Here is a 27,845-nt window from a genome sequence, read left to right as displayed (position 1 = left end):
CCAATCTTTCTGCATCTTTGCCAGGCCAAAAAGGGATTCTTGTTTTAACTCCAATTTATCTGACCTGCTGCTTTGATTGAATTTTTGTCGCTGATCATGTGTCCCTGTAAAAAATGCTCACTTATTCTCATGGCCCATGTAAAAATTTCTGGCCCATGTAAAAACTTCTGGCCCAGCTCTACGGCATCAAGCATGTCAGAGAAGTGATCTACAAGCCCTATACTGTATAAAGAAATTGTTACCTATAAGAAAGTTTAAAACAAAACAAATCCCATGATGGGCTGGAGGATGCAGCTCAGTGGCAAAGCACTTGCCCTGGGTTCTATTTTCAGTAATGGGAAAAAAATTTCCTCCTGACAAGTAAGTATATACTGTGTGATTTTTCTATATACTAATTCTATTTATATTTCAAAATTATTTTATTTACAAACCCAGAGGACTATCATACCAGTATATTATGTGCAAACAGCCTTGGTCAGCTGGTCACCCATTCTTGTTTTATAATTTCTTTGGCAAAAATGCTGAGCTTCAAAAAACATTTGGAACTCAACTCACTGGTCTTTGTAAACACGGGAGGAAGATGCACCAGAAGCATTTCTACCAGATAATCACAGGTGATGAGATTGCTATAATCCCACAACATATACACTGGTTTTTGTCCAGTTGTACCCTGGTTACTAGGAAAACTTTAAGTCGATTACCCCAAACTTGCCCTCCTCCCCCCTTAAGAGAGGCAGGTACAGAATCATTCTCACTTTTCCCCTGCAGCATTGGGGATGCAACTCAGGTCCCTGAGCATGCTAGCCTCACTCTACTACTAAATTACACCCTGGCCCTTAGAGCCAATCTTCTTCATACAAATACGCTCATGCAATTAGGTAAAATTCACCTTTATATAAAGTAAAAAGCTAGTTTGCCTTTTCCCCACAGTCCTCTCAAGAGGTAACCACTCATACACAGAAATAAGCTTGTCCTACAAATGAAGTCACAGTGTCAGTACATTCTGCAACTTTTTGTTTTTGTTTCCTAAGACAGGGTCTTGCTATGTAGTTCTGGTTGGCTTTGAACTCAGGGCGATTCTCCTGCCTCAGCCTCCCGAATGCTGGGACTATAAGTGTGCAGCACCATGCCCAGTTTCACAACTTGTTTTCATTACTCAATAAACAGCAGGCTTTGGAACATTTTACATACTATAAAATGGATACTCCCCAGTTTAGCTACCTTCTCATTAATTTACTATCAACAGCTATATTTCCCTACATCTTTACCAATGTTGGATATTAGGAACTGTGAAAATTTTTGCCAGTTGAAGCAAAAATGGTTTGACTATTACCTTGTTTTCTTCTATTAATACATAGTAGGGGGAATATATGTATTTAAGCTATGCTTGCTTCTTCCTTATCTGTGGGCTCCCTGTTCAGTCTAAACCAGTGGTGGTGAACCTACGGCATGAGTTCCACAGTGGGCTATTGTATCACTGAAAGCTCTAAGAGGTTTGCCATCACCAGTCTAAGCTCTTTTCTTGAGTTCATTGTCCTTATAAATTTGTAGAAAATACTATTAAACACGTTTGCCTGTTTTACACTATATAATATCTTCTCCCACTGCTATGTATCTTACTTACTCTTTTTTATTTTTTTTGGAGACAGGGTTTCACTCTGTAGGCCAGGCTGGCCTTGAACTCTGAGATCCTCCTGTCTCAGCCTCCTAAGTGTTGGGACTAGACGTGCACCACTACAACTGGCTATTGTCTTTTGTTAATATAGGATTTAAAAACTTTTATGTATGTAGATATGTGCACATATATATATATATATATATATTTTTTTTTTTTTTTAATAACTTTTCTTTCTGGCTCTTTAGAACTTCTCTTCCCTAGCTGGAATGTCTATTTTGCATGCAAAGATCTGAGACTAGACCTTTTCCCCAGCACCAGCAAACCAACTGTTTCAACATTATTTACTATAAAATCCTTTCTAATAGGTCAATCTTTTTTTTTTTTTTTTCCCCACCGGGGATCGAACTTGGGTCCTTGCGCTTGCACAGCAGGCAGCGAAACCACTGAGCTAAATCCCCGGCCCCAGGTTTTTTTTTTTAAGGAAAGGGTCTTGCTAAGCCATTAAGTTGCCCTGCCTGGACTCAAACTTACAATTCTCCTGCCTCGGCCTCTCAGAGGGCTAGAATTACAAGTGAGTCCCACCAGGCCAGTGACCTTTTCATGTTTAAGACTCTGGCTTCAGACTGCTTTACCATTCAGCCTAGGAGACTCCACAACCACAGGCCTAGCTGAGGAGTGAAGATCCCAGTAGCTAAGAGCACACCTCCACATCCAGACCTTGGTTTCTCACACCATTGTTCATGAGGAACCAGGACACCTGTTTCTGGGGATGGAACAGGATAGGTGACACTGGAGTACTCTCTTGTGCCAGAAAGTACAGAAATATAGGAGCACTCAAGGAATGACATTTGGAAGAAATACAGGAGCCCATCTGATGGGGCTTCCACTGGAACAACTAGCATATCATAATTAGAATAAAGGCTTATCATCTATCAAATAAAATAGAGATGTCTGAGTTTACACTAATAAGTGGGGAGAAGAGTAAGTTACTCCTTAAGGCAGAAAACCAAATTTGGCACAGAAGGAAAAATGAAAGGAGAAAATCACCATCTGACAGGTTATCACAAAATCAGTGGATTCTGCACCTGTGGAGACAGACTAGATATGTACAATCTCACTATCCTCCCCACAAGTCAGAAAGGGGAGCACCTAAATTCATCAGCAGGGAAGGTGACCACCAGCACTTTGGTCACTTCATGTGGCCAGAAATGGCTCAAAATGACAACTGCATGCGTCCCCAAAAGGATACTGAGAAGCATAGAGCACTGCTAGTGGAGTTTCTTCTTTTTTTGCATTGCTGGATATGAAATTCAGCTTCTGCATGCTAGGAAAGCACTCCACCTCTGAGCCACACCCAGTTCACTGTCAATTTCTTCATTTTGGAAGCTATGATTATATAAAGTTCTTTCACCTTTAGGAAATTCTGTAACAGGCACATGCCTTGCAATTTGTTACCAGTTCAGGAAAGCCCTGTGTGATGGTCCACACCTATGATCCCAGCATTTGGAGGCCGAGGCAGGGGTGCAGGTTAGTTCAAGGCCAGCTTGGAAGACCCTGTCTCACAAAACCAAAAAAATAACCAACCAACCAACCAACCAGAGTTTAGGGAAAAAGGGTGAAGGAAGAAGCAAAGGTAGTAAAATGTTAACATTTAGTGAATCTGGGTGAAGAATACACAAGAATTCCTTACACTAATCTCACAACTGTTCTGTAAATACGAAAATGTTACACCAAAACAACCAAAATGCACAGGATTAAGTAATACTTAAAAAGCTGACTTTGCGTCTCCAAGCTACATTTTCAAACACTGCAAAACAGTCTATTAAATTGTGTTTGTGATAATACCACTACAAAGAAATTTACTTTGCTGATAATTATTTTAAGATTCTGCTAAAAACATTATGGATGTAAAACTATAATGTAGTGAGGGGTGCTGAGATTTCTTGAGCTATGCTTTCTAGAATTTTAAACGAGTTCATTCATTAAACACATCACTCTATTTTCAATTAAAATGTTGATAAGAACCTAATGAGGTACTCAAAAAATAATTCAGTAAACTTACCAGACTTGTGCTACTAAATATCAAAATGGATTGCAGAGGTCCAGAATATAATTATACCAAGGGAGAGGAGGAACCAGACACCAAAAGGTTTTATTGCATGACGCCATCTTACATGAAGTTCTAGAAAAACAGAAACTAATCTCTAGTGAAAATAATCACAACAGTGTTTTGTTTTGGCTGGGGTGGGTGGAGCTGGTGACTAGTTTTCAATGTGGGAAATGTTCCATGCTTTGGATTCCACTTGCCACTCACACCATATGCAATGATAAAGTCTGAATGACTTCAATACCCTGAGGTAAAAATAAAATCATTAGCCAGGTGTGGTAGCATATGCCTATAATCCCAGCACTCCAGAGGCTTCTGAGAGTTCAAGCCAGCCTGAAATACATATTAGGGAGACCTTGTCTCAAAAACAAAACAAAACAAGACATAAACATTACTTTGTAACATAGGGTAATCTTTCTTTTTAACCACAACATAAAGCTTAGGAGCCATATAGAACAGGTTGGCCACACTGCCCATATAGAAGAGTAAGACTTCACTAGCCAAAGCACCATAAACAACTCAAATAACAGACTGGAATAAACAAGTGCAATATTTTCTATAGAAAGCAATCACAACTCAGTAAAAAATATGCAAAAGGTATAAAAAGGCAATTGAGAAAACACAGATGGCCAATAATCAGAAGCTTGTCTAACCTGTAAAGAAATGCAAATGAAATTTTACCTGTAGAGAAATGCAGATGAATACAATGAAATATTTTTATTCTAATAGACAACTTAAAAAAATTTAAAACCTCAGTTGTTAATGAGAGTTTAAAGAAATAGGCAACCACTGTTGGACAGACATTAACCAGTACTGTTGGAGAGCTATTTGTTTCTAGTTAGTTTAAAATAGAATGCCATACCTTTTGACCCCCAAATTCTGCCTTTACTAAGTTATCAAAAACACACTCCTTGCTGACACACTCCCTGCTGGGCATAGAAGTGTGCACACCTGTAGTCCCAGCTACTTGGGAGGCTGAGACAAGATCACTCGGGCCCAGGTGTCCTAGGCTAATCTGGGCAACACAGTGTGAGACTTTATCTCAAAAAGCAAAACAAAAATATTCCTTTAACTTTGAAGAAGTACCTCTGGCTCATGCCAACACTGAAAATTAGAAATGCCCAGTAAAACCTGGCAAAAACCTATGACAGACCGATGAACTAAACACTAATACTTTGGTATACAGGGTATTAGTCTATAGATAAAGAATAGGGCCTATTTATTCCATCTGTACCATCATAGAAAAGATATCCCATTCTAAGTGAAAAAAGCAAATTACATAAGATTTTGTGTAACAGGGCCAATTTCTTCAAACAAAGATGTGTGTATTCAACTGTGTATGCATATCTATCTAGTAGCTACTTGCTGGGTGTGGTGGCACACACTTGTCATCCCAGCACTCAGGAGACTGAGGCAGGAGCATCGTGATGAGTTTGACACCAGCCAAAGCTACATGAGCGAGACCCTGTCTTTGGGGGGACAAAAAAGCAAACTAATTATATTATTTAAATGACTGTATATACATAGGAAATCTGGAGAGCAGGCCCCAACTTTTACTAGTGTGTTGCCTCTGACTGGGAAGGGTAGCTGCTGGTCCAAAGACAATCCAGGGCCGGGGATTTAGCTCAGTGGTTCCGATGCCTCCCTCGAAAGCACAAGGTCCCAAGTTCCATCCCCAGTACCCAAAAAAACAAAAAACAAAAGACAATCCAGTAACCACAGAGCATCACACATGCTTATCAATCCCTCATACCTTTACTGGATCTCTTGGATGTTTTCTTGTTTCCTTCAGACGTAACTTCAATTTCATCAGGGTTACCACCTTCATCTTCAATTGCCTAAAGGGAAGGTATAAAAGAAGCTGACCCAAGAAACCACACAGCCCGGTGCAGCGGCACACACCTGCAGTCCCAGTGGCTCACGAGGCTCAGGTCGGTAGACGTCTTGGGCCCAGCAGTTTGATCAACCCTGACAACACTACAAGTCCTCTTTTAAAAAACCAAAAACAACTCACACACACCCACATGGACTTTCCCAGAATCCTCATCTTTAGGAGAACACAGTTGCTACCAATCTGAAAATGCCCTCAGCCCAATGGACACCTATCTTCCCATCCATTTCTTATCCTGCTCTACATGGGAACAGGGGCTCTGAAGGTAAACAGACCATGAGTTCTTAGTGTGGGGATGCAGGCAGTTTTACTCTGCTCTCTGGAACACAGGCTGCTGTGCAGACTCTGGCACGGTGTAGAGCAAACACTCAACAACCAAAAGGTTCATTCTATTCCTGGGCCCAAAAGAACTCAAAAAAAGAAAAGCACCGGTGAATTCCCTTCAGCTTTACCCAGCAACATGCAGTTTAGCCCTCCAGCCTCACCTCTCTATGGCACGGCTGTGCTCCAAACAGTCTGGGTAAAACACTGACACTCACTGGCTGAGCACCCACAGTGTGATGGGCACAGGACCACACACACCCCGACTGCCTCCAGGACCTTCCTCGGCCATCAGTTCTCTGTACCGATCAGCATACTGAGTAAGGGTTTCTGGGCAGGTGATGCCTCTCACCCTAAGCATCTGTCATTCATCCCCTTTTGCAGCACAGCACCCGCCAGCACAGAGCAGACACTCCTCAAATCAGTAACCATATTGTTGACAGCACTCCTATAAATGGGTTCAAGTTTGGTTTTACTTATAACCTTTTCTCTCATTATTGTACTATCTTGTGAGCTCAAATTCTCATTTGTGTTGTTTTGTTCTCATAGTGCTAAGGGCCAGTTCCAGGGCCTTGGCACATACTAGGCAAGTTCTCTACCATTAAGCCACACCCTCACCTACACATGGTTTGTTTAAAGCCACGTTAAGTGCTGTGTTTTACCTACAGCTTCAGACATCTCTAAGATTTTTCAGGAGTTTCCCAGCTTGGTAAGTCTGAATTTAGTATTGGGACTTTGGGGTTCTGCACAGAATCTCTACCAACAGCAAAGACAATCTCTCCTCTACATGAACACCAGAAGGAATCGGAGTTCTGTTCTGAGATCAAGGAAAAGCACAATTAGTTCTTGCTCTCTTCCTAGCAACAGCCAATTCTGAACTGTCACATGAACAGAGCTGCCCCAGGCAGGAGGCGTCCCATTCAACCCCTGGTGTCTCCCATGGGCACAATGTTTACAGTCATCCTTGCAGGCCTCAGCAAATCCCTCCACTTTTTGCTCTTTTGCAGTTCCTGGCAAAAACCAAGAACAGGATACCAACTCGGTGACAGAGTGGGAAAGAAAGAAGCTCCACGACACCAGCCTTGCCTCACCAGCCTTGCTGAGGCCCGCTAACAGACAGCCTATGGGTTGGTGGCATTTCTGCATTGACTCTACATTCCTGAGAAGAGGGAGATACATTTGTGCCCTCCAGGGGGGCAATGAGAAAACAATTTGGGAGGTCATACACTAGTCCCAGCCCCTAGCCTGACAGAAACTCAAGGCCATCGAAGCTTTACAGGCTTACTCACTGGGGATAAGGCCCCCCCAAATTGGTTTGGCTGACACGAAGCTCTAAGAACAGGGCCCACACCTTCCCAGTGGTGAATTTCCACTCTTCCTGCATTTTCTCCAGGTAAATCTCTTGGTCAATAGAGTTCCTGCTCTGTCTCAATAAACACTCAGTAACTACACAGAAAGAAACAAAAGCTTGAGCTTTAAAAAGGCCCAAGCACGTCTAGGCACATCAGGTACCACTCTTGAGCCTAAGCTTCTTCCTTACAAAAATGGGAAATAATCCCTATTTCATCTTAATAGTAACTGGTACTAAAACCGTAAACTTCTTTGGTTGTTTAGCGTCCAGGAGGATGGAGTGAGTCACCAGCCTCTGTCTGAAAGGGCTGGAGGGCAGGTGGTACAGCTAAAGACTGCAGAGGAGAGGCCCCAAGATTCTAATAGGAGAAAGAAAGGAGAAAAAGCATCGCCCTCTCCCCCCAGAACAAGGAAAATAGGGACTAACTGGGGTGCTCACCACATCTATAAAAGGATCCCTCAGAATCCAAGGGGGCCGGGCATTTAGCTCAGTGGTTCTGGCGCCTGCCTCACAAGCGCAAGGTCCTGAGTTCTATCCCCGGTATCAAAAAAAAAAAAAGAAAGAAAGAAAAAAAGAATCCCTCAAGGTTAGAGACCTGATCTATTAATGACAAAAGGTGACACTGACAGGAAAATCAAACTGTGATAACAATCACAAGTAGTGTTTAGCTGTGCCAGGCAACATGCCAAACCATGCCACGCGACCTTATCTAATCCCAAAGCACTATCATTTCTCTTTTAAAAGACTTTAATCCCTACACTCTAAGAGGGTGAGGTAGGAAGGAAGATTGCAAGCTCCTGGGCCGGGGATTTAGCTCAGTAGTTTCACCACCTGTCTAGCAAGTTCAAGGACCCAAGTTCAATCCCCCGTACCCGCCGCCCCCCCCCAGAAAAGATTGCAAGCTCCAGCCCATCCTGGGCAACTGCACCAGATCCAGTCTCAAAATAAATAATTAAAAAAGGAGCTGGAGATGTAGCTCAGTGCAAAGGCCCTGGGTTCAATCTCTCCCTTCCCCACCCTCAAAACAACAGACCCACAAGAGGTTAAAGGTCTTCCGTGCCCAACAGCAAGGCCAGATGGACACAACTGGCAAAGTTCCGATGTTTTTTTCCTTCTTTTTTAAACCTAACAGCAAGTGCACGAGATGGCGCTTGTTTTCCAGCACTCTGGAGGCCGAGCCAGGAGGATCTCCGCGAGTTTGAGGCTACCCTGGGATAAACACTGGGTTCAAGGCCAGCTTTAACTACAAATCAAGTCTCTGTCTCAAACAAAACAAAACAAAACAAAAAATACTGTAACAGTATGTATCTGACATTTCCCAGAGCTGACAGGCGCTCTTCATTCCTGCCACGTTACTTCCCCCGGCTAGTCCTTGGAAAATCGTTAAAACCAGTTTCTTTTTTTCTCCTCGCCTCGGATATTTCCCTGAGCAGTTTACCTTTACTTTTCGGTGTCCGTCCCCCCCCCCCCGCCGGGAACCCAGCACTGAAGCCCCGGGGGAGGACGGGTCTGGGTTCAAATCCCGACACTCCCCGCCCCGGCTGTGTGACCTTGACCGAACGCCTTCAATCTCACTCAGTGCGGATTTTGGGGTCCCGCTCCAGCTAGAACCCGAGATGGGACCCGCGGAGGAGGTACCTCAGCGCCGGAGCCGATGTCACTGCTCCCAGGACCTTGGGACGGCGACCGCTTCTCCCCTCTGCACCTTGCTTGTTTTTACCCCCCCCCTTTCCTCGCCCCAGTGCGGCGAGGCCAGCCGGCCTCGGAGCATCCCGGGCCCTGAAAGAGCCAAGAGACCCCGGCGCCAGGCCGGGGGCAGCCGAGGGTACACAGTCGCGCCTGCGGGGCTCTTCAAGCCACCCTGGGCCCACTCCTAGAGCCCCGCTCTACCTTTTTCAGCCGCTCCATCAAAACGCTCTTGTTACCACTGGAATCCAGATTCCGTTTCCTCAGTTCCGCCCGCAGGTCGATCACCCGCAGGTCGCTGAGGCGCCGCGTCCCGGTTTCCGACGAGGCGGAACTCAGAGCAGCTGCGCTCGCCGCACCCGAATCTCCTAAACCCGACAGAGTCTCCGCCATTCCAGGGACCCTGGTTCCGTCGCCCCCTTCACACAGAACCGGGCCGGTTTTTTCTCGGCTTCTAGCACAAAATGGCGCCGCCTGCGAGGAAACCGCTCCAGCCGCCCGGCGCGCCTCGCTTCTACGCAGGCGCATCCGGCGCGAGACCGACGCTCCAAGTCTCATCTGCACATGCGTGGTGAGAACCCCGGGGAGATGTGCGCAGGCGCGTTTCTCCTTCTGGGCCTCCCGCCGCGGACGATCTCGACGCATGCGTGCTGCAGTGGCGGCGCCTGCGCGTTGTGGCGAGGGACATGAGGTTGGTCGGTGAGCGAGCTTGCCTGAGGCTGAGAACGCTCGTGAGGGTGGTACGCATGCGCGGCCGCAAAGCGGGGCGGGAGGAAGCGAGTGCGTTTTCCTCTTAGGCGGCGCCATTTTGTGCTCAGAACCGCTACAGCCGCCGGCGGTGAGGGCGCTAAACCGCGATAGCGAGGATGGCGGAACCTCTGGCAGGGTCGGGTGACTCGGGCTCTGGCACGGTTGCTCTGGGTTCGGGCCCCTCGGAGACTGGGACGCGGCGGCTCAGTGAGTTGCGAGTGATCGACCTGCGGGCGGAGCTGAAGAAGCGGAATTTGGACACCGGTGGCAACAAGAGTGTCCTGATGGAGCGGCTCAAGAAGGTGAGGTGGCGCGGGGACTCGGCCTGTCACCGCGATCCTGGACTTTGGGCGACCCCTTCAGCCGCCGCCGTCAGTCTCCAGGGTCCCCGCTGTGTGACCTTGGCTGCCACTGCTCCTCTCTTTGCCGTGCTTCCCAGCCTCTTTCCAGCCCCTCGCCCCCAGGGCGCTTCAGGCCGCTCTTGGTGGCTTGCGGGCTGGCCCCGGCAGCTCCCTCTGCTCGTGGTGGACACTTGAACAGGTGACCTTGAACATGGGTTCCTTCCCCTCTGCACCTCAGTTTCCCCCTGGCAGAATGGGTGCCTGAGAGGCATAGAAGGGGGCGGGGCTTTCCCTACCCCAGGGCCTTTGCATTCACACCTCCATCCAGGTGTCCCAGGTCTTCTGCGTGGAGCCCGTGGTCACCCTGGGAGCTGTAGAAGCTGTCACTTCCCGACCACTCTCCCTGAGGTGGGGCTCCACCTCCCTACACCTGTGTCAAGACCTGGACCTGAGCTTACACTCTTAGCTTCATAGCGGTTGACATGTGTGTGACGTTTGTGGGTGTCCACAGCTGAGACATGCACCTTGAGTGGGGACCTGATGATTTCTCAGGCATTGAAATACCGGGTGGGTATATATAAAACCACGTAACCCCACCCAACCCTTTGCCCTAGCCGGGCCAGATGTAGTCTCTCTGTTTTTGGTTTTTGTTTTTTCTTCTCTGTTATTATTTGTCCCCGTGTGTGACTTTTAAGTACGGGGTTGCAAGCTGGGCGTGGTGGTGCACCCTGGTAGTCTCAGCTGAGGCAGGAGGATCTCCCTGCAAGTGCAAGTTCAAGGCCAGCCTGGGCTACATAGTGAGGCTCTCTCAGAACTACGACAAGTACAGGGTTGGGTGACACGGGGCTAAGTGACCTTTTCAGGAATGCTCGTTGACCCTGATTTTGCAGCAAAATCCACAGCGTCCCTGTCCTGTGTCATTTGGGCCCTGGGCCCAGACAGAACCAAGTTGTGCTGGGTTCGTCCTGTACCTTGGAGTTGCAGCCCACGTAACAGAAGCCCTTTGTGCTCTGGGGAGTAGCCACTTAGGGGACAGGGTGTGCCACGCCGCACTTAATAAGTAACCTTGTAAAACTCTGTTTCTTTCCAACAGGCGGTTAAGGAAGAAGGGCAAGATCCGGATGAAATTGGCATTGAGTTGGAAACCACTAGCAAGAAGACAGCAAAGAGATGTGCTAAAGGTAGCCACACGTCTTCTCTTAGAGAACAGAGGGATTGCTCTGTGGTCTGGCTGTCCAAACTGCTTTGCCAGCCATCAGTTCCCCCTCTAGGATGGAAGCTGTCTCCTCGCTCCCTGTCAGGTAGTTGTGTCAAAGCTGCAAAACAGCATGTAGGTGCTGAGTTGAGTTAAAATAGATATGGAAACGTTTCAGCCTTTGTTTTAGGAAAGAACAGAGGAAAGCTGCCCCAACCAATCCAAGCAACAAATGCTGCCTCTGCCTGGCTTTCTTCCTTGTTCAAAAAATAGGTCTTAAACCAAGGAAAATGTCATGAACCTGAGGCCGAAGAGGGACTGGCTTCCCTGGGGTCCAAAATAGATTGCTGGGATATTTGCACCCAGCCTCTATTTTTACCAGTGTGTTGTCTTTTGTTTTTCTGCGATGTTGAGATCATACTCGGGCCTTGCACTGCTAGTTGTTCGTTCTGCCACTGACTTGCCTCCAACCCTGGTGTTGTTTTAAAAATCAAGATGCAGCTGGCCATGGTGGCACAGGCCTATAATCTTGGTATTCAGGAGACTGAAGCAGAAGGATCACTGTGAGTTCAAGACTAGCCTGAACTACATAGTGAGACCCTGTCTCCAAAACAAAAAAAAACCAGGCATGGTGGTGCACACCTGTCATCCCAGAACTCAAGAGGCTGAGGCAAGAGGATCTCTGCAAGTTTGGGCCAGCCTGAGCTACATAGTTCAAGGACAGGCTGAACTACATAGGGAAACCCTGTCTCAAAAAAACCCCCCCAAAAACACTAATAATTTACAAGCTCTTAAACTTTCACCTAAAGTGTACAATTCAGTGCTTTCTAGGATATTCATGGGACTGCATGGCTACCATCACTTATCTGGTTTGGAACATTCTTGTCATTTCAGGAGGAAACCTTATCTCCATTAGTGGTCACTCTGGGCCCCTCTCTCTACAGCCCCTGGCACCCACGAATCTACTTTCTGCCTAGATTTGCCTGTTTTGGACATTTCATGTGATCAGGATCACACGGTGTGGTGTTTTGTGTTTTCTTCTACTGAGTAACTGTTTTTGACCCTCAGCCTTGTAACCTAATTTCAGTATTTCATTCATACTTTTTGTGATTGATAAGTTATTTTCAGAGACCTCTGAATTCATGACTTTGAAGCCTTCACCGTCCTACTTGGCTCTGTCCTTATCAGATTCTCTAGGGAGAAGGACAGTATCATTTGAGACTCTGGGTGCTGGGCTTGGTTTTGTCTTTTGCGGTGCTCGGGCCTGTGTGTCCTGAGCACGGAGCTCATTCCCCCAGCCTGAACTTGTTTTCTGGAAGGTGCCGTGTGGAACTTCTCACAGCTGCCCATGTTCCCATCGTGGGAAGAGACCCTAAATTCAGGTAGTGAGGACAGCTGCTGAGAAAGTGAAAAGAAATTAAACGGTAGCCCTTCCAACAGTATCCCTTTATCTTTAAGCTGCTGCTCCTAGAAGAACAACTTCTCCATAACACATCTGTTTAAAACTGCTGCAAGTGTTTCGAAAGGTTAGCTTTTTCAGTTAGGCAACATAAGGAATTGAAATTAGAATTTACGTCTGGGACATTGATGTGTTTTTGTTGTCCTTGGAAGTGTTGGGATTTCAGCTAAGAAACTGACCAAGTTGCTGGAGAATGGGAGAGGCTGGTGGCCCGCAGGAGCCACACCGGTATCTCTCCTGCATGGATGTGAAATTAGCCGCGATTGGAAATGTGTTTTTGTTTAGTTGTGAGAAAACTTTACTAGAGTTTAAAACTTTCTTTGAACCTTGGCCCTCGTACACGGTAGGCAAGCACTCTGAGCCACAGCCCCGCCCATTTTTAAAAGTTTTATTTTGAGATAAGGTCTTGCTCTGATGCCCAGGCTGGCATCATACTTGTGATCCTCCTGCCTCAGCCTCCCAATGAAACTTAAACAGCCATGCTCATTTAAATGTGAAGTTCAAGACATACTAACAAATGTCCTCAGCTTCCACCAGAGATTTTTGCATCATTAGAGAAACTAACCCTTCTCTGAAGATTTGGTGCCAGCTGTAGCTATTAGTGCTTCCAATACTTGTCTGGATTTCTGGATCAAAGCTCAAGTCAAATCCTAGCAACTCAGAGTTAGTGTTTTGTCAGGAAAGGTCATGTGCGAGTTCCCCTGGTAGAGAGCATTGTAGCTTCGGCTCCAGTGGGGTTGGAAGGGCCTCTGGTCCCTTCTTCTTCCTGCAGGGAAGTGGTCCGGCCCTGTGAGGAGGGTCAGGTGGCCCAGGTCCTCAGTGGGCCCAGTCTCCCACCTAGAACTGCAGGAGCTCCCAGCTTGGAGACTCTGGACAGAAAAGGCCGTGACTGCTGCACTTGGTCACGGGGCTCCTTGGAGACCTTCCCTGGAACTGCCGCCTCTTCCTGGGGCAGAGTGGCTGAACTCGTGGACAGAAAGAAAGCTCCTTACTGTAGATTGGAGCGAGAGCACTTTCCCTACCCTGTCTGGCCAGGCACAGTGGTTGGTAACCAGTGGTGCTGAAAGATGACAATTCGGGGTTAGGTTGGGCATGGGCCTAAGATTTGGTTTTGTGCGCTGGGGCGCCCCCTACCTACAGGGCAATGGGCTGTGTCCCTGCTGCTCGAATCCCAAGGGGAGCTGCAGGTGGCTCTGGAGACCTAGGAGCCAGTGCTGTTGGTGGACGGTCCTAACCATGGTTTGGGAAGGAGAGGCTGTGTATAGATGTCATGGGGAGCGCGACAGTGGAGTTGGGAGTCCCAGCTCTGGAGTGGAACCAAATTGTCCCATGGGAGGCGGGGATGACGAGACCTGCAGGTATTGTGGGGACTGTTGGTGATGGCCTGGCGGTCCCCGCGACTGACGTGCTCCGGCTTTCCTATGTTGTGAACACTCCAGTGAGGACCTTTGATAATCAGATTTCTTAATGCTTAATTTTCTTACTTTTGAAACTGAAAATACAGATAACCTGGAAAATGGGAAAAATGCACGTGAACATAAAATTGTAGCCTCAGCCAGTCAGGGTTTTAACACCTAGTAGTATTTTAACTGCAGTGGTAATGGCCCTAGCCACATGCATCTGTGAGTTGTACAAATGTGGCCTCACTCGTGTGTGTGTGTGTGTGTGTGTGTGTGTGTGTGTGTGTGTGCGCGCGCGCGCGCAAAGTTGTAGGGTTTCTTTTGTTTTTATGTATTTATTTTGGTACTGAGGATAGAATTCTAGGACTTTGGACTGAGCTGCACCCCCAGCTCTTTTTTATTTTTGGTCACTAATTTACCCATGCAAGGTCCTAAATTGCCATCCTGCCTCAACCTCCCAGGTGCTGGTATTACAGGTGTGCATCACACCCAGCACATACAGGTTTTTAATAAAAGTAGCTTTTGTTTACCTGGTGTGTACTTCATAAGCTTTCCTGTGTCATTACTGTTTCAAAGCGAGACCCTTTCAGGTTGTCAGGCTCCAGTGGCACCCCTGGCTTTCACCTGGGCACCGCTGCGTGCTCTGGGCTGGCAGTGCCTATGTACTGCAGGCGTGTGGCAGCCCCCTTGGCCTCTACCGTCGGTGCACCAGGATCCCCCTGGACCCCTTAGTTGTGATGACCAGAGCTGTCTCCACCGTGGCTGTACTACCTGCCCCATTGAGCGCTACTGTCTGCCTTGTCTACTGCCAGTGAGCAAAAACGGGCGGGTGTGACTTCCTTTCGGGTGTCTGCATTGTGTCTTTTTAGACAGGAGAGTAGCTCTGGTTTGAACTCGTCGCCACACTTTTACTGAGCACCCCGAAAGCTGACTGGGAGCAGAGGGTGTGCGAAGTTTACAAATGTGAGATGTGGGCGCCCCAGAGTTTTTTCTGCCTCTCAAGTTGGAGTTTCATTTCACCTCCCCCCGAGCCCTGTGGAGGAGCTACCATGACTGCATAGTTCTGCCATCACAAGGCCCGGGGCCGATAGCTTTGTGACAGCCTCTGCCACACTGCCTGCAGAGCTGCAGGGGGGCAAAGGCGGGGCTCCTGGCGCTGAGGATGGGCGGCTGCGGGAGCCCGAGCAAGCTGGGCACCAGCCTGCATGGTTTGGGTGGGCTTTTCCTGGGGCTGGGGATGGAGCCCAGGCCTTGGTGCTGGGTGCGTGCCACCCCGGAGATAGACCCCTGCACAGTGTGTTAGTGTGGGGTGCAGTTCCGTGATTACTCATGAGCCTTGTGTTGGCTGGGTTGGTTGGGAAAGCCTTGCGTTTATCTTTGGCTCAATTTTCTTTTGGGGTATTTGTTTTAGTTTGGAACAATTGTGAAGTCTTTTGAAGTGTTTAGCTATCTTGTGAAAAATCTCAGAGCACTGATCAGTCACTGAGGTCTTCACCTCTCCTGTCCCAGATGAGGGCTTCTGTAGAGCACCAGTTGAAACGGAACTCCGAGTGACAGAGCAGACACTTTGACTTCTCTGTGACGTGTTCTGACTGAGGTTGAGAGCTGTCATCCTGGGTCAACTAAGTAGGAGGCCAGTACTTGAGTGTTACCTGATCAAACAATTGTTCTGTAATTAGGGCAAAAGATGGAGGATGAAGGCACAGAAGACAACGGCCTGGAAGAAGATTCTCGAGACGGGCAGGTACGTGGCGTCTCGGGAGAGTGTGGCAGCGCTGAATTCCAGCTGCCGTGGTGGCTGACACGCCACCCCCTCTTCCAGGAGGATGTGGACGTGAGCCTGGAGAACCTGCAGGGCATGGGCGTGGTGGGCATGAGCGTGTTAGACGAGGCTGAGGACAGCAGTGCTCCGGACTTCGGGGAGGACGGCGGCGGTGACGACAGCATTCTCGGTCCCTTGTGTGACAGTAAAGAGTACGTGGCTGCACAGCTGGGACAGCTTCCAGCTCGGCTCTCGGAACACGCTGTAGGTAACTTGGAGACGCGTGGTATGCGCCGGGGGCGAGGGCCTGTCCCGAGGGAGTGCTCCGCTAAGTCCCCCGAACCCAGTTTGCTGTCTAAATGTGGCTAAATAGTCCTGGCGAGTATTTTTAGAATATTTGGCAAGAAGACTCTTTCTGACCATTTAGGTTATGAAATCAAAGGCCAGCACAGCTAAGGATAGCCTTTTCCATTTAAGAGGGAGTTTTTGGACAGCCTTTTTTTATTTTTAGACAAGGTCGTCTTAAGTTGCTTAGGCTGGCCTTGAACTTGTGATTCTCCTGTCTCTGCCTCCCGAGCAGCTGAGGTGACCGGCGGGTCCCAATGCATCTGGCTCAAGAAATAGTTCTGTTTTTGGTTTTTCTTAAAGGGCCTTTGCAGTGCATTACATCTCTATCCCTTTTGGTTTTTATTTTGCGGTAACGTTTTCATTAAGTTGCCCAGACTGTGCTTGAGCTCACAGCCTTCCTGCCTCAGCTTCCCAGAACGCTGGGATGATGGGCACACACCTCCGGAGCCAGTTCTGATTGTCATTTTAATCTGACTGGCCTTGCGCAGCCAGCTGTTATAGTTGGGGTTTTGTTGTTGTTCCTGGGAAGCATTACAGTTTTCCACTTTGGAGGAAGTGCTTAGGGTTATACCATAGCCCTAAAGTCAGAAATCACCAACTCCAGATGTCCCTGGCTTGCCCCGGGGTGGGGGTGAGGGGCAGTGGACACCTCAAGCCACAGGGGTCTGCCCTCCTCCCCGTGCGGCTCTCTCTGAGTGCTTGTCTGTGCCCCCGAAACATGTGCTAGGTTAACGACTGCACGAGGAGGAAGGGATGCTTTTGTTTTTCACATGAAGAGATAAGGGTCTTCAATTTTAGTGGACTTTAAGGTGGTAACACTTTTCCTTTTGTTTCATAACGAGCTAAAAAAGAAAATGATCCTTTTTTTTTTTTTTTTTTTTTTCTGGTACCGGGGATCAAACCAGGACCTTTCGCTTGTGAGGCAGGCAGCGGAACCACTGAGCTAAATCCCTGGCCATCAATTTTTAAATATGTGTCGTGCCAGGCGTGGTGGTGCACACCTGTAATCCCAGCACTTAGGCTGAGGCAGGAGAATTGCTAGGGTCTCAAGGCCAGCCTGGGCTACATGGTGAGTTCAAGACCAGCCTGAACTGCATAGCAAGACCCTGTCTCAATAAAAAAAAGACATAATAAGTGCGTATTGTAAAGCCAGGCATCGTAGTGCATGCCTATAATCCCAGCACTCAGGAGGCTGAGGCAGGAGGATGGCAGTGAGTTCAAGGCCAGCTTGGGCTACATACCAAGACCTTGTCTTGAAAAAAAAAAAAAATACATGTTATAAATAAAGCAACCTAGATGCAGGCATTCAGCTACAATATTTATTGTCACCAAGTGAAATCTGCCTGATCATTTGGAGTTGTTTGGGACAGGTGCAGTTGGGGGCACAAGTCGGTCACCAGTGTGCAGAGACTGGCAGGCAAGCTCATTTCCCCTTCATTCAGCCAGAGCCATGGCCGCTGGTGCAGGTGTGGCAGAGCAGGGAGGGAGTGAGGGGCGGCGCTCCAGAGTGGAGTAGCAGGTGTTGAGAGGACAGATGTGGCCATAGGTGGCCTAGATGGCAGAGAGGTGGAAGCCTTGGTGCCGCAGCGCTGGTCTCCACAGAGCGGTCCTCATTTCCTCTTTCAGGTGGATGGGGAAGACTTTGAGAACCCTTTGGAAGCTTCATCACTGAACTCCAAAGTAACTCCGGTAAGCTGATGCTGGAGACGAATGCGTGGTGGTTTTCCCAGCTGAGGAGAGTGTGTGGCAGAGACGGTGGGGTGCTGAGCTAGGCAGCCAGGGTCAGCTGAGCATGTTCAGCCCCTGCACGCGCCCTCTGCTGGGGCTGTTCCAAACAGCAGGGAGAGCAGAGCCAGGTGCACTGGTGTGGGCAGTGCAGAGGAGCTGCTGCAGAAAGGGGGCGACCAACTCAGCCCCTAAGTTGGGGAACAGTGGGGCCTGGTGTCCTGAGCCAGTGGGACTTCACGGAGGTTTGAGCAGTGTGGACGGGTTTGTTGAAGGTAGCAGGCTCTCCTCCCACGTGGTAGTCTGCTTGGGGAAGTGGTTCAGTTCCCAAGTCCAGTGTGATGGCCGATGGCTGGCTGGCTGTGTGATTCCCTCTGCTCTGACCCAGAGCCTTGGCCAGCACCCAGACTCAGGCTTACCTCGGCCGGCCAGGAATGGCCGCTGCCCAGCGCTGGTCCCGCAGGCATGCACCGGCAGTGTTCCCGGAGCAGATCTGTTCTCAGAAGCCAGAGTTGTGCAGTTCCTAAAGTGACGGGTGGATGTGCTCTTTTCTTCTCTTTTTAACAGGATATTGAAGAACCTCTCTTGGAGCCAGGTACTGATAAGAGAAACGCGACAGTTCTGGTTTGGAAGGTCTCACGCTAGCCCTGTTTGAAAGCTGTGTGTATCTTAAGCTGTGGTGTGGTCTTGTAAATCACCCTAGTGGTGGACAGTACAGGTGGTACGAGGGTCAGAGATTGGAAACCCATGCGTATCACCAGATCTGTGGGCATGCCGTCCGGGCCTCTCCAGGGCAAATGTAGTGCGTGAGACGCAGGGGTGCTTTTCATCTCTGACCACGCAGAGTGGCATTTAAGTAATGTCCCCATGATTCCGCCACGCATTTCCACACACAAAACAGATCTTGTGATATTTGGCTGCAGTCGATTGGTTACCGCAGTTGAGGCAGACTAAGCTGGTGTCAGGGCACGCGCCGCCCGAGAAGGGGCCGGATCCCCGAAGAGAAGAGCAGGGTTTCCTCGAGAAAACTCTGAACCTGCCGTTCCCCACTGGACTATGTTTCTGTCCCACCAAAGACGGAAGAGGCTCTGCTGAACTGTTCGCTAACCACAACTCAAAGAAACAGGAAGTTGAGCTGTTCGGAGAACAGTGATTTGTTTGGTTCTGCACCGTGGACATTGGACAATCAGTCAGAAGACCCATACTTGAAGAAAATCCAGAAAGAAGAAGGCTGTCGCAAAGCAGCCAGTGGTTCTAGTTGCTGAGTCTGGGGCCTTTTCTCTCCCCCGTAGCTAGAGGCTGGCGTAGCAGTGGTCGGAGCGCAGGTAGTGTACAGTGTAACTGTGTGTACCCGCGGGTTTTCCAATCTCTGTGTAGCTAGCGGTGCTCTTCGTGTTAGTGTGGCAGCCGTGCCAGTTCCACATTTGTGATTGCTTTATTTCCCTGGTAATTAAACCTTGTGCCATTCTATTCCTGTTAAATCCGTAGAAAATGAGAAAATACTCGACATTTTGGGGGAAACTTGTAAATCTGAGCCAGTAAAAGAAGAAGGTTCCGAGCTGGAGCAGCCATTTGCACAGGATACAAGTAGCGTGGGGCCAGACAGGAAGCTGGCGGAGGAAGAGGACCTTTTTGGCAGCGCCCACCCGGAAGAGGAAGAGGAGGAAGAGCAGGAGGAAGAGGAAGAAGAGGAGGAGGAGGAGGGAGATTTAGATTTGGCCAGCGAGTCAACGCGCGCTCAGTGGAGCGAGGCAGACACCCTGTTAGCGGTAGTGAAAAGGGAGCCCGTGGAGCAGACAGGCGAAGGCGCGAGGACGGACTGTGAGCCTGTAGGGCTAGAGAAGCCAGTTGAGCAGAGTAGCGCGGCCTCCGAGCTGCCGGAGGCCTCTAGCCAGGAGCTGGCAGAAGCGCCCACGGAAGCCCCGAGCCCGGAGCCCCGAGATAGCAAGGAAGACGTGAAGAAGTTTGAGTTTGACGCTTGTAATGAAGTCCCTCCGGCTCCTAAAGAGTCCTCAACCAGTGAGGGCGCTGATCAGAAAATGAGGTTTGTTGTTTCTCAGTTTTAGACCAGACGCTATCTCCTTTTCATTGGTCATTTATGACACACATAAGCTGTTTTTCTGCAATTGGCCAGCCAGACTGCTGAAATTGTAGTTTTACTTCCAAACAATGTTTTATTTCTCTGTGTATTTTTAATGGGTGATTCGGTTTCTTTTCTTTTTCTCAACCTACCACGGTTGTGTTCTTAAATTGTCATTAATTGTTATCTTCAGCTTAATTGAATTGACTTATGAATCTGACATTGTACTTTTCGGGTCAGATTTTCCAATATAAGCTTGCAAAGGTGCCTGTTAAGATTTTATTTCAGACTAATATTCTGGTAGGTATTCAGTTTTAGCACATATCATACTTTTAATTTAGTTCACTTTAGTTTTTTTCCTGTATGAGTAACATTAACTTTTGTCTCTAGCTCCTTTAAGGAAGAAAAAGATATAAAGCCAGTCATTAAAGATGAAAAAGGTATGGTTGAACGTACACAGCTGGGGGCCACGTGCTTCGAGTTGCGTTGGGAGGAAGGGCCTCAGATGTCCCTCTGCACCCGGGAGTTTAAGTCCTACGTTATGGGCCACGGGACTTTCCCCCCAGTGGTTTCTGCAGAGCCGAGTTGGCGGTGTCAGGGGCATCTGTATTTTACATTTCTGTCCTGCTTGTCAGGGTGGTGCCGATCGCATCCCACGTCAGGACCTCTGGCCATGCAGTAACAGCATAATGGGTTTCCATGCTGCAGAGGCCTCTCCGCCTGGGATTGTCCCTTGGCTCCTCCAGCAGAGAGCCAGGCCCCGATCCTGCTGTTGGTGTAACGAGGGCTATAGAGGGCTGCACTGTGAAGCAGTGGTGCTCTGTCCCCCACGAGGCTCCATGTGACAGCCTCTCTCTTGCGCCAGGCCGTGTCAGCAGCAGCTCTGGGCGGAACCTGTGGGTCAGCGGACTGTCTTCTACCACGCGTGCCACCGACCTCAAGAACCTGTTCAGCAAATATGGGAAGGTAGGTGCCCCTGCCGACCTGGGCGCATTGGAGAGAGAAGCCCAGGGGCGGGGGTGCCCCTCCGTGCCACTGGCTTGACATGTGTAGCTCCAGACCACACAAAGAAGAAACTTGAGAGCTCAGTTCATGCTGTCAGTTTCACTGGTTCTCATTTCTGGTTTTTTAATTAAAAGGAAAGGACTGGGTGCCATGGTGCATACCTGTCATCCCAGCACTCTGGAGGTTGAGGCAGGAAAATCAGAAAATCAAGTCCAGCCTGGTCAACTTAGTCACTTAGCAAGACCCTGTCTCAAAATTTAAATTAGGGGTGTAGTTCAATGGAAAGGCCCTAGATTCAATTCCTAGTATCGTAAAAAAAGTAAAAATAAAGACTGAAGAAGGGGCAGCCAGGAGCACAGGGAGCAAGGTGGTTCGTTGCGCCTTAGGTCTGCTCAGGTTCGGCAGACAGTGGCCACCCAGGTGTGCCTGTGTTTTTTGGTCATTTGTCTGCAAGAAGTGTCTGTCTCTGGCTCAGGCAGAGCCAAGCGCTGGCATCTGAGTCTCTCTTCAGCAGTGAAGACCTCGTTGCTGCGTGCGAGGGTGTAGTTTGATGACTGGGATGTGCCAGGCTGTGTTGGAGGGTGGCAGAAGCCCTACCTGATCCAGATTCCTGCTGTGGGGACTTGGGGCATTTAGAAAGATGTGTAGTCCGGGGAGTGCTCTTGGGCTTAGCTCCTGGCACTTTGCTGGTCCTCTGGTGCCTGGAGCAGCAGCCCTTAAGGCGGAGCTGGTGGGGGAAGCTCGGGACCCCGTGGTGTTGGGAAGGTGCAGGATCCTGGGGAGAAGGTGAGGTTTTGTGAAGTGGCCTCATTCCCTGGTCCATGTCTCTGTCATGGCACAGGAAGGGACCAGGCGACCCACGGGATGCGGTCAATGGAAGGGTGCTGGAGGGGTCAGGCCAGGTGGCAGGGTGGGGACCTGGAGCTAGGCTGCTGGCTATGCCACTGGGTCTGGTGCCGAGGTGATGCCCTCACCTCTCTGAGCTGTCTCCATCCTGGCTTGGCTTCCTGACTGGGGAGGGAAACACGGAGCTTCACTGCTGATACAGGGACTTTCGTCTGTGTCCCTCAGTGTCCAGTAGCACCCAGAGCACTGTGCCCCCCAAGTCTAGGGAGAGGAAGTGACCTCCTGAAGCTGACTGGTGTTGGGAGGGCCTGAGACTATCCTGGCTGTCCCGGGCTTTTCCCGTTGCTCCAAGTCACTGGCCCTGCCCCTTGCAGCTTTGAATGCCTTAAGGCACCAGGCGTGCACTTTTGGGGGTAGCAGGAGTGGAGCCCAGGGTGTCGTGCATGCTGGGTAGACGCTCACCACTATGCCAGGACTGTGCACTTTAAACCAGCATTGTGAACCCACCTGACTCTCTGTTAGCCCTTGCCTTGTTATTCTTTTTTTTTTTTTTCATCTGTCTTCTTATGGACTGAGTCTCTTTGTATGACCTTTGGTTATTAGCTATAAACTTTTTTTTTTGGTACCAGGGATCAAACTCGGGACCCTGTGCCTGCGAGGCAGGCAGCAGAACCACTGAGCTAAATCCCCAGCCCCTATTTTTATTTTTTTACTATTTTTCTCCCCGGTGCTGTGGATTGAACCTAGGGCCTTCACACTGAGCTACATTCTCGGCCTTTTTTTTTTTTTTTTTTTTTTTTTTTACTGGAGATCGAACTCATGACCTGGTGCTTGTGAGGCAGGCATGGTGCCACTGAGCTAAACCCCCAGCCCATTCAGCCTTTTTTTCATTTTGAGACAGGGTCTTGCTAAGTGCTGAGATTATGGGAAAGTTCCACCATACTGGGCTTTAGTGGTTGTTTTCTAAGAATGATAATACACATCTTATATCTCCAAGTAGTTCTGTGCTTGTGTGAGTATAAGAACTTGGTGGGAATACGTTTATTATTTGTTCCCCTCTCCCAGTCTCCCAGCACTTGACTTCTGTATAGTCATCACTCTATACCTTACGGACTTTGCTTTGGTTGGACTTTCTTGCATTAAACAGTTACCTTGGGAGTGGAACCCAAGGGCACTTGACCACTCCCCATCTTTTGTGTTTCAGTTTGAGTTGGGGTCTTGCTGAGTTGCACCGGTTGGCTTGAACTTGGGATCCTCTTGCTTCAGCCTCTTGAATAGCTAAAACAACAGGCGTGTGTCACCACACCGGGCTGAAATAACTTCTTAATCCATGACTGCTACTTCTTTCATCCATGTCATGTATGGGCCAGTTTGTGTTGATTGGGTCTTTCTCCATTGTGGGTTAACTTTTCCTCCTCTTATGTGGGTCCAGTGATTTTTTTTTTTTTTTTTTTTTTTAATGCCTAGTGAGAGTTTTGATGAGGTGTCAGGTGTTACGAATTTTACCTTCTGGGGTGCCTATCATTGTAATCCTTTTTCTCTGGAGCACAGCTTGGACCTTCTGAGCCTTGCTTTTATGATTTGTTACTCAGGGCCCCAGCGGCCCTTCGCTTAGGGCTAAACTTGGTCTCACTCCTGGAGCAATAGCTTTCTGAATACTCTGCCCAACCCCGTTTGGGATGGAAGCTTGGTTCCCCTCTGGCTCACAGGAAGAGTGAGGCATCTGCCACCTGAGGATTGTTCTCTGCGCTCCTCGCTTGTGTGCCCAGGAGGAGAGGAGAGGCCCTCTGCACATCTCTGCAGTTCTCTCCAGTCTGCCACTTGGATCTGCAGTTTCTCCACTCTCCCCAGCTCGCTGGGAACCCACCTCCCTGCCTAGGGTCTGGAGGCTGCAGGCAGGAAGAGGGGCGAGCACAGGGATCCCTCGGGATTGCTGTCCTGGGCAGCCTGCAGGCCAGGCTGTGAAGGCATCGGGCCCTCCTTCCTGTAGGTTTGATTTGTCCCCACCCCGGGGCACTCAGGGCTGGGAACAGAAGGCCTCTCTGCTGCGGGAGCCTGGCTGCCGAGTCGGCCCCCTCTGTCCACAAGTGCAAGGGCCGGCCTGAGGTTGGTGAAGGTGAAGGAGATGTTCACTGTGAGGGCTGACCTAGTGTCAGGAGGGCTCATGTTTCGGTAGGTCTGGGTTCGTTAGAACCAGTTTTAGAGCTAATTATGAAGAAACGCCCCCCCCACTTGTGTGGAAGCAGCAAAGAGTGGAAGTGATGCTGATCGTCCCTTAACAGCTGGTAATGTTGAGAAGTTGTCTGGTTATTGGTATGAGAAAAAGAGCGCCCTTTTTCTTGAAGGTTGTCGGGGCCAAAGTGGTGACCAATGCCCGCAGTCCTGGGGCCCGGTGCTATGGGTTTGTCACCATGTCGACATCTGAGGAGGCGACCAAGTGCATCAGCCACCTGCACAGAACTGAGCTGCATGGAAGGATGATCTCGGTGGAGAAGGTGAGGCCATCACTGTCTGTCGTGACTCACAGAGTTGACAAGGGACAAGCCCTGGTCCACACATCATCCCTGTCCGTGTTCTGCTTCAGGCCAAAAACGAACCTGCTGGGAAGAAACTGTTGGACAGAAAAGAGTGTGAGGTGAAGAAGGAAAAGTTATCCAGTGCTGACAGACATCACCCTGTGGAGGTCAAAATTGAAAAGTAATGTAGTTTCTAAACTTTCCCTTGGGGTCCTAGGAGGAGGCGGGTGGCAACCCCCATGTCCCCATGAGTGAGCAGTGTCATGCTCCTCTCTTCAGCTCACAGCCTAGACCTTCCAGAGCCTTTAGCCCAGTGATCTTTCCCCTTACCTGGCTGCAGGTGATCCCTGTAAGTGACATCCTCGCCCTTGGTGGTGTTTGAGAAAGGGGCACCTAAAACAAAAGCGCCCTGCTTTCACTGTGAACATCCTGGGCCCTGGCACAGCTACTGAGACTGTAACATCATTTCCTCATCTGCACTGATTTTTGTGCCTTTCTTTTAACCACTGAAACTGCCAAAAAACCCAGTTTTCCAAAGATAAAAGGCCACCAGGGGAGCACAGCCCAGTCTCCTCCTGCAGCAGGTGACCTTGAGCTTGTCATTTCTGCTGTACGCAGCAGATGTTGGGCATCACATTGTTTACGTCCAAAATTAAAAATAACTCCGAGCCACTGCGAGTGCACAGGCACCCAGGGCACCTCAGCCTGGCAGGGTAGGAGCGGGACAGCAGCAGCACTTCTCACAGAGGGGGATGTGTTTCTCCAGCAGCGTGGCTGTGGACACGCAAGTCTCCCTATCAAATCTGCGGCCTCTGTCCGGGGCAAACCAGCTTGGGGTGCACATGGTAGAGATACAGTCTCTGGAGGAGGTGCTGGAAGTCAGGGTGGGGAGAGGGGCTCAGTGTCAGCCGCATGTTGTGGCCGCATTTGCATCAACATGATTCATTCTCACCCCTGCATCCAGGCTCTAAAATCAGAGCTGTTTGCTAAGAATCTGTCCTGTGGTAATTTGTCTTGGTGTCATTTTATATAAGGAAATATGTGGAGGAAACATTTCTGTGGACGCTGTTAGTATTCATAAGGATTTCCTTGTTGGGTTTTTGTTTTTTTCGGTACCAGGGATCAAACTTGGGACTTTGCACTTGTGAGGCAAGGGGCAGCATCACTGAGCTAAATCCCAGGCCCTCCTTATTGTTGGTTTTTGAGACAGAGTCTCGCTGTGTAGCTCAGGCTGGTTTGAACTCACAGTGATCCTCCCAAGTGCTGAGATGCCAGACATGTGCCCCCATGCCCTGTAACACTCAGATGGAACTGGGATTTGAAAACTGTGATCCCCATTTGGAGTTGGGGGCCTGATTGGAATTGGAAGCCTTCCTCAGGTGTTTGAGTGAGACCCTATTCAAAGACAAACGTCCTGTCAGCATTGTTTTGGGAAATGGGGCCTACCGGACGTTCTTAGCATCCTGGAGTGCAGTTATTCATTGTTCTGATCCAAAGTTGAGATGTGTTTGTGGGAAAGGAAGATGGTGGCCAGCTAGCAGCTGCTCAGCAGCCCGCACTCCGTGTTGCATCCAGCAGCAGTCCTGGGAAGCTGTGCCCTGTGTAGAAGTGGAAGCAGGACCACAGAAGGCAGGTGCCAGCCTGTGGTCACCAGCCCCGCCAGTAAGTGGCAAGGCCGGCATCTAACCTGAATGGCTCTTCCGAGCCCCATGGCCTGTTCTGGACAGTGGGTTTAAGATACTTAAAAATAAACTGCTGGGCTATTCCCCTGCTGGGTACCTTCCCCAAAGAATTAAAAGAATCATACCACAGCAATATATGTGCACCCATGGTTATAGTGGCAGTTTATAATAGCTAAAGCTTGGAAACAGCCCAGGTGCCCATCAACTGGAAACTGGATAAAGAAGATGTGGTTTTTTTATAAAATGGAGTACTACTCAGTCATAAACAATGAGAAACTAGAGTCATTTATAGCTAAATGGATGCATATTGAGGCCATACTCTTAAGTGAAATAAATAGGACACACGTGTAAATACTGAATAGTTTCTCTAGTGTGGGAAACTGAAAGTGTAAATAAGGATTAAAACAAAAAAATAAATAAACTGCTGGGCTGGGGATTTAGCTTAGTGGTTCGGCCACCTGCCTTCCAAGTGCAAGGACCCGATTTCAATCCCTGGTACCAAAAAAATGCTGCATACCTGCAATACCACCACTGGGGAGACTGAAGCAGGAGGGTAATAGTTCAAGGCCAGCCTCACCTACAACCAGACCCTGTCACAAAAAGAAAAAACAAAAAAACTGCTTTATAGCCAGGAGTGATGACACATGTAATTCCCACTATTGCAGGGGCTAAGACACAATTGCATGTTTGACCCCAGGCTGGGCAGCTTAGTGACCTAATGAGACCCTGTCTCAAAAAATGAAAAGGGCTGGCTACATGTGGGGGCCGCATGCCTGTAATCCTAACACTCAGGAGGCTAAGGCAAGGGTCTTAACACAAGGTCAAAGCCACCTTGGACTACATAAGGAGACCCTGTCTCAAAAAGCAAAACAAAACAAAAAAAGAGAAAAGGGCTGGGGATATAGCTCTGGTAGAGTGGGTGTGTTAGGCCCTGGGTTCCACCCTTGGTATCACAAACCAAAAAAATCTGCCTTCGGGTGGTTTACCTAGGAAGTGGAGCCTTTTTATCTTTTTTTTTCTTCTTTTCTTCAAATAACCACCTCAGTTGACCTCTGTTCATTTTAAGACTTGCTGTAGTCTTGAGCCCTGCAGGCCTGCATTGCTCATTGCTTTACCTCTGTCCTTGCTGCACTGCCTTTATTTGGAAGCAATGTTGTCTTCCCAACACTTCAAAAAATAATATTTCATGCATACATAGTGAAACCAATGTAACACATCTGAGAGGCATCCTTAGGTAGTTGGGGAGCTTCTCCTGCACATCTGCAGTCTGTCTCAAGTCAGTTTGTGTGGTGTCTCGGAGAAGCAGCGCAAATCCTTAGCACGGCCTCCCTGTGTGTTCAGTAGCAGATAGCTGAGTGGGACCTGGCCGTGGCCGGGGTGTTAGCACACCTGTGACCCTAGCTCTTCAGGGAGGCTGTGGCAAGAACCTTGGCCAGGCTGGGGAATTCAGCGAGTCCCAGTCTCAAAAGGTAAACAAGTGGTGGTGCACGCCTGTTATCCCAGCACTCAGGAGGGAGACCAGTGTGAGTTTGAGGCTGGCCTAGGCTACATAGCAGGATCCGGTGTAGCCTATGGGTGGGGCACCCCTGAGTTCAATCCCCAGTACTACCAGCAGACGGGAAGAGGCTGGGCTGCGGCGCGGGTGTAGGGCACCTGCCCAGCCTACGTGTGTGCGGCCTGGGCTCCGGGCACATTCCTGTGGGAGGGACCGTGCGAGCGTGCGTGCGTGCGGCTTCCCGTTGGTACTCAGATGCTGGCTCGG

The 27,845-nt window shown here is 49.1% G+C and overlaps 2 protein-coding genes across 8 annotated transcripts in view; one reads left to right on the top strand and one right to left on the bottom strand.

Moving 5' to 3' along the window:
- Positions 1-9,518, bottom strand: part of Safb (scaffold attachment factor B) — a 30,749-nt gene extending 21,231 nt beyond the window's left edge. The window contains exons 1-2 of one of the 2 annotated variants that reach the window (XM_004865687.4): positions 9,179-9,518; positions 5,479-5,563 (exon numbers count right to left, since the gene is read on the bottom strand). In XM_004865687.4, the coding sequence (XP_004865744.3) occupies positions 5,479-5,563; positions 9,179-9,502 (409 nt within the window). In that variant the 5' untranslated portion in view covers positions 9,503-9,518. The remainder of the gene's footprint in view (positions 1-5,478; positions 5,564-9,178) is intronic. The other variant, XM_004865686.4, reaches the window with a different exon arrangement.
- Positions 9,519-9,646: 128 nt separating this feature from the next.
- Safb2 (scaffold attachment factor B2) overlaps positions 9,647-27,845 on the top strand; it is a 28,595-nt gene continuing 10,396 nt past the window's right edge. For 5 of the 6 annotated variants that reach the window (XM_004865684.4, XM_004865683.4, XM_087201278.1 and 2 more), the window contains exons 1-11: positions 9,647-10,026; positions 11,159-11,246; positions 15,799-15,863; positions 15,942-16,145; positions 17,856-17,918; positions 18,522-18,549; positions 19,443-19,998; positions 20,425-20,474; positions 20,900-21,000; positions 24,231-24,380; positions 24,470-24,582. In XM_004865684.4, coding sequence (XP_004865741.1) covers positions 9,841-10,026; positions 11,159-11,246; positions 15,799-15,863; positions 15,942-16,145; positions 17,856-17,918; positions 18,522-18,549; positions 19,443-19,998; positions 20,425-20,474; positions 20,900-21,000; positions 24,231-24,380; positions 24,470-24,582 — 1,604 coding nt within the window. In that variant the 5' untranslated portion in view covers positions 9,647-9,840. Of the gene's footprint in view, positions 10,027-10,063; positions 10,265-11,158; positions 11,247-15,798; positions 15,864-15,941; positions 16,146-17,855; positions 17,919-18,521; positions 18,550-19,442; positions 19,999-20,424; positions 20,475-20,899; positions 21,001-24,230; positions 24,381-24,469; positions 24,583-27,845 lie in introns of those variants that run through there. The other variant, XM_021244886.2, reaches the window with a different exon arrangement.

The sequence above is a fragment of the Heterocephalus glaber genome, unplaced genomic scaffold, assembly GCF_053883595.1.
Source record: "Heterocephalus glaber isolate CG9 unplaced genomic scaffold, H.glaber_assembly_v1.0 deba00001760, whole genome shotgun sequence".
NCBI classification, from domain to species: Eukaryota; Metazoa; Chordata; class Mammalia; order Rodentia; family Bathyergidae; genus Heterocephalus; species Heterocephalus glaber.
The sequence above is the reverse complement of the archived record's forward strand: the minus strand, read 5'-3'. Positions and strand labels throughout refer to the sequence as shown.